At 47.0% G+C, this 6,000-nt stretch overlaps 1 protein-coding gene across 2 annotated transcripts in view; it reads right to left on the bottom strand.

Moving 5' to 3' along the window:
- Window positions 1-2,852: 2,852 nt before the first annotated feature.
- Window positions 2,853-6,000, bottom strand: part of RCAN1 (regulator of calcineurin 1) — a 95,591-nt gene continuing 92,443 nt past the window's right edge. For both annotated transcript variants that reach the window (XM_021678073.2, XM_021678074.2), the window contains exon 4: window positions 2,853-4,621. In XM_021678073.2, the coding sequence (XP_021533748.1) occupies window positions 4,449-4,621 (173 nt within the window). In that variant the 3' untranslated portion in view covers window positions 2,853-4,448. The remainder of the gene's footprint in view (window positions 4,622-6,000) is intronic.

Here is a 6,000-nt window from a genome sequence, read left to right as displayed (position 1 = left end):
CCATCCATCCATCCATCCATCCACCCATCCATCCATCCACCCATCCACCCATCCATCCATCCACCCATCCACCCATCCATCCATCCATCCATCCACCCATCCATCCATCCACCCATCCACCCATCCATCCATCCACCCATCCATCTATCCATACATCCATCCACTCATCCAACTTGTGTTGAATATCTATTCTGAGGCACAGGTTCTCAGACATCCTGCCTCTACTTGACTTAGGTTCTAACAGGGAAGACAAACAATTTAACAGTTATTCTAAAAAGTCAATGCATATCTAAAGGGAAAGTATGGCACACAATGGGAGACTCAGCAGGACTGGCTGGGAATGATTCTTGGGGAAAGAAACATCAGTGATGCAGAACTGTAGGATAAGTATCAGTGAGTCAGTTAATTATGTCAGCAGTATTTATCGGTTGCCGTGGACTGGGGCCAGTGGTAGCCGCCAGGGATTCAGAGGACAGACATGGGCCTGCTCTCATGGGGTGCCTAGCATTATGGAGTTAGCCCAGGCCAGGCTGGGGCACTGGGTTAATGGTCTAGGCACAGAGGGCAGGTGTGATGGTGCATAGGAAAGAGACAATACGGTGAGTTAGAAACCCTGGAAATCCCACGTGACCAGAGCTTGAATGTCAGCCAGGAGGGGGGACGCCCCGGTGGTACTCTAGGCCAGAGCTGTGGCAGTGGTTAGAGCAATGGGTTGGCTCTCATTGGCCTTGTAGAACGGTCACTGAATCCCTAACTGGAATCTTGAAAGACAAAGAAACGTTGAATGTAGACACCACAGTTCAATCACTTTCAAATCATTTCCTCCTGCCTTTCAGAACCACAGCCATGTTACCTTTCCTGAGCAGCAGAGAGGCAGTGCTGAAGAAAAGAAGGTATGGGAGGATACAATCCATCTACCTGATTGCCATGTAACTCCACTGAGTCACAAGAATGGGAATTTCAGATGTGAATTAAAGATGGCCAAGCGTGGTGGCATCCTTGAAAAAAAAATCCCTACGTGTCTTTAGAATCAGAAGACCAGAGAATTTAGGGAAGAAAGAATACATTTCTTCTGTATGTTCTAACTTCTTCCTAAATAACTTTTAGATTATGTATAGTCTCCATCTGACTTGTTGACCTTTAGAGGACTATTGCGTGATAGGCATTTAATAGATTGAGGCAAATATTCCAAAGGGTTCTGCAACCCTATGACATACATTTTAGAGTATGACATACCCCGGCTCTGATTCATTTTGGGCCATAACATGTCCGTACAGTATATTGAATCTGTTGCAATTTAATATTTGAGAAAATCTGTCTGTTTACTTTGTAGTGAATTCTGTACATTTCACTGAAAACTGAGGCTCTCTGAAAACCCACATCCCCCATGGGCACTAATTCACACTGCATTCTGGAAATATAAAATCCTAAATGCTTGCCGACTGCAAATCAGTCTTCCTAACCCAAGTATTAATAGCTGCATGAAATGTTAATACTTCTCCATCGATTACCACCCTTCACTTGGGTTTAGCATCCATTTCAGGGGGGCCGGGTTTCTTTTTTTGGATGACTCTATGCTGGTTCCCACCAGATCAGACATGTATTCTATCAAAATCTATTTAAGGAATGCATTCAGTCAATGGCAAAAGGGTATGTTTTGCCTGGTGCCGCCTGTTCTGTGTCTGTTGCTTCACATTTTACAGAGCCCTTTGATGAGCAGGGCGGGACCAACAGACGCATGAGTCTTGAGCATGCTCATGATTTGGGGCCCTTGGTATCCACCAGCCTGGAAGCGGCAAGTGCACGGTTTCAGGATTCCAGCCGAGGCTGCCACAGAACAACTCATCAGCCGTCGTCCTCACGAGTGAAGATGTTCAGTGACTTGTGATTTCTACACTAGGCTTTGTTATCTTCATGGGCAGTGGGACCATATCTGCATCTGCTTATATTTTCCCAGGTGTACGAGGGGACCAACTGGAAATCTAAGTGAACTGACACCACGTTCTGATTTTATCCCAGGGTTATTGATGAGAAAAGATCCTGGGCCGCACGCTGTGTCATCCACCTGCACTCATCCGGTGGGCTCCTTGCTATTCAACGTGATGATAAAGGACAGCCCCCTCCCTCGCTAGGTGAATCTGCCCGATAATCCGATTTGCCCACCAGATTGAAAAGTGGATTTTCCAACAATGTTTAAACCTCAAACGTAAATGGGTTTAAGATACGGAAATTCTCCTGGACGTGATGAGATGAGGCTCTCCGTAAGAGAAAAAAAAGAAGAGCATGTGAATTTTCACGGAAGAATGCCTCATGTTAATCTTGATCGAGATTAATGTCATTTTCGCGAGTTCAGGGAAGAAACCCTGGCTTGTTTTGGCTTTTGTGGGCTGGCCTGGGCAGGAAGCTCACCACCCTGTGTCATCAGGGCTCCAGGGGAAAGGCTGCTTGAGATTCGAACAGAAGGTTCAGAGACAGACTTTTCTGAACATAACTGGCCTTTGTAATTCAGTATCTTTCGTGGACATCTTTTCTAACAGGAAAGACGACTCTTCAAATTAACAGTCAAAAACATTGCTGTTTAGTGGAGCTGCTGGTTTTGTTGGTGAGTCGGCTTCTCGTCAGAGTATCATCTCCCTACACAAAGCAAATACTCAAACCCCCGATTTCAGTTTTATCTATTCTCCCCTTTGCTAAGTGGTGTCTGGTTAGTGTGGTCACCCCTCCGTGAACCAGAGGAAAGAACTGGGAGTTTCTAAACAGAAACTGGTGAAGGAATGTGTCCTTTTGAGACTGCAGGATTCAAAGAGTTCACAGACCGGTCAATCAGAAATAAAAGGGCACAAAGATTAACCTTTCCGTAAAGAGCATATTGTGTTGATTTATTATAGACTGCAGTTAAAAAAAATATTTTGAGGTTATAGCCTCTCCAGTTTAAAAGCACTTAACCAGGAACATTTGAACAGCTATGCAATGGTCTCTCCCTCACCTGCCCCCCACCTCACCAAGTACTGTAAACAGGGGTTTGAGAACATTCAATTTCTTGATAGGAACGATCAAATGTACTTGCTTCTTAAAAGGAAACCACCTTCCAAACTTCCAAAGCATGCACTGTTACTTGGCATTAGGTATTTCAAAACGACCAATTTTGCTCGGGTATTGTAAGGCCAAAATAGAATACCTCTTTACCAGACATACACATTACAACCAGAAAAAAAAATTATAGACTAACCGAGTGTAACGATTCCATCAGGAATTAATGGGGAAGGCACTGCATCTCTTTCATTCCACCACACATGTACTATCCACTTCACATGCTTTGAGTTCAAGTCCTGTCCAACATTTAACAGCGTTTTCTACAACATACAAGTCACAGGTAGGGTAATATTCCAACACTATTCTTCCACCGCCGTATTTTTCACCCAAGTGTACAATGGGTATGAATATATGCTATCAGCTTTATTTACAAGTTTATCGTGACGTTTTAGTGGGGTAAAAAAAAAAAAATCAACTATCTCAACCAACAGCTCCCACAAAAATTTTTTTGGGGGGCTATGATTCATGTGTATAAACCACCACGCAAAAGAAGGAAATGGAAACAATGACCCAAAAGACCCAAACTATAATTTCTCACCCACTAAAAGTTGGCAGTGAAACTGCTATTCTCTGAATTTTATAAAGCGAAACTCGACATTGGAATTTCAGATCGACTTCTTTTGCCAAAGCACAAGGTAGATGCGGCATCGGATAGGGTGCGGGCTGGATGTATTCCAGCTGGGATGCCCCGTGTGAGTGCTGTTGCAAGGACAGTCATGAATCTGGAAAGGTGACAGATGTTCCAAACGCTTTCCCGTCTTCCCAAAAGTTGCAAAACAACAATGGCATAATCTATACACGAACAAAGCTTAGTTCTGAAAATCTGTAATATACATGCACAAACATTAGAACATGAGGGGGAAAAAAAATGAAACACTACAAATCCCACATTTGCGTTGTTCTCGTTTTTACGCCATTTCTGCACCAGTTTGTGGCTTCGTGGTGCCTCTTCCTCCCGGTAGAGAGAGCCTACCCCGCAGGCTGCTCGGCAACAGAAGGCTCTCCCCACACCCGGGGATGAAGCTGCCCTTGACAAACACGGAACCTACCAGAAAAGGACAAGTAGGAAACACTATCGTGATCAGTTTGCAACGAGCCGGGCCCAAATGTCCTTGTGCGATCACCCGGAGCTCAGTGATTGGCCCAGGACATTCCCGGAAGCCAGGAACGCTGGCGGAGGCGGAGCATCAGAACCAGGGGGCGGAGCCCAGATTCCCTTCTGAGCAGGCGCGCTGGAATGTCTGCCCCGCCCATCACGGCTGCCACCTCCCAGGTCGTGAGCGGCCACTTCCCCAGTACAAGATGCCTCCCCGCGAGTGTGATTCAGAATACTTCTGCCCCCCGGGGGCGCCAGTTCAGCTTAAGTGCAGGGGCGTGTACTCCGGCCTTCGGGTCTGGATGATTTTTGGTTTGGGTCTCTTCATTCGTTCCATCTCGTCGTCGTCTTCGTTCTCCTGATCGCTCTCACACACGTGGACCACCACGCTGGGAGTGGTGTCGGTCGCGGCGTGCAACTCATACTTTTCCCCTAGGGAAGGAAGAGAAATGCAGGGTCACTGAGGCAAGAAACATGGAGGGGTCTGCGCGGCCAAGCTTCTCTGGACGGTCAGCGGGGACGGAGGGACGCGGCCAGATACGCTCTGGATGGGTATTCTTTTGGTATACCTCTTTTTTGCTCTAGCAGAAAAAAAATTTATTTATAAAAGTATATATAAATATAAGAATAATACAAAAACATACACACACACACACATATATATATATATAATCACCATTATATATTATTCTGCTTTCAAACACTGAATTGAGGTGTATGGAAGGAGTTTATCTTATTTATTTATTTATTTATATGGGGGAGGGGCAGAGGGAGAGGGAGGGAGAGAGAATCCCAAGCAGACTCTACACCCAGCACGGAGCCCAACGCAGGCCTCAATCTCACGATCCTGAGATCATGACCTGGGCCAAAGAGTCAGACACCTACCAGACTGAGCCAGTCGGGTGTCCCAAGGGGTGCATTTTTAATTACACTTAACATGCTCACCAGGCCTCCTAAAATTCCCAGATGACTCCCGAGCACAGTGTGAGGAGCGTGCATTCAGGAGAAGACAGTGCATGAATAAAACACGGTAGGAAGGGACATCGCCAGCCTCCCTCTCAAGGCTCCCGCGTGGAGGCAGCACACACGGGGGGCCCCGCGAGAAGACTCAATTATGGCTGGTTTGAACCAGGGGCTCCCAAAACATGTTTGACCACAGCATCCCTTTGCTTTGGACAACTTGCACCCCCCGGGAGCCAGGAGTGTCCTGCATTTCTAGGTCAGCCTGAGTCTGACCAGGTTCAGTCCAGTTCAGGGCCCTCTGGCACAGCAAGGATAGGATGGATGAATCTTCTAGAAGTAACTGAGAAGCAATCTATGGCGCTGCTCTGGCTGCCTCTTCAGGGCTGAGGGAGGCGGTGGCCAAACGTGCGCTGGGAGCCCCGCCATTTAGTACCCGGAGCCCGTGGGCGCATTCTTTTGCATCCCAGTGAACCTCCATCTCCTCCTCTGTAAAATGGAATCATAATCGCCCTGACCTCACTGAGCCGATTATGTAAGTGCAAGCCAAGTTCTTAGGTCCTGGTGCCCAGGTGGCAGGCCTGATAAGTGTCACCTAGTTTTACTAATGTTTACAAATAGAGCATGAACCATTACTGGTGGGAAGCTGGGTGCAGTGGGAAGCTAGGATTTAAACAGGTGGGGGGAGGGTTTGCTTCAGCTCGCTCCTCCCCTCCCCCCAGGTGCCCAGGGGTGGGTTTTCCTCCAAGTTCTGTGTGCTCTTCCTCAGCCCGGATTCCAGACCTTCCTGCCTCACACTACTCTGGGGACTCCTCGGAACCTGGAAGGCACTTTTCCTCATGAAAAAAGGT

The sequence above is a fragment of the Neomonachus schauinslandi genome, chromosome 1 (genome assembly GCF_002201575.2).
Source record: "Neomonachus schauinslandi chromosome 1, ASM220157v2, whole genome shotgun sequence".
NCBI classification, from domain to species: domain Eukaryota; kingdom Metazoa; phylum Chordata; class Mammalia; order Carnivora; family Phocidae; genus Neomonachus; species Neomonachus schauinslandi.
Note: the sequence above shows the minus strand (reverse complement) of the source record. Positions and strands in the feature narration are given on the sequence as shown.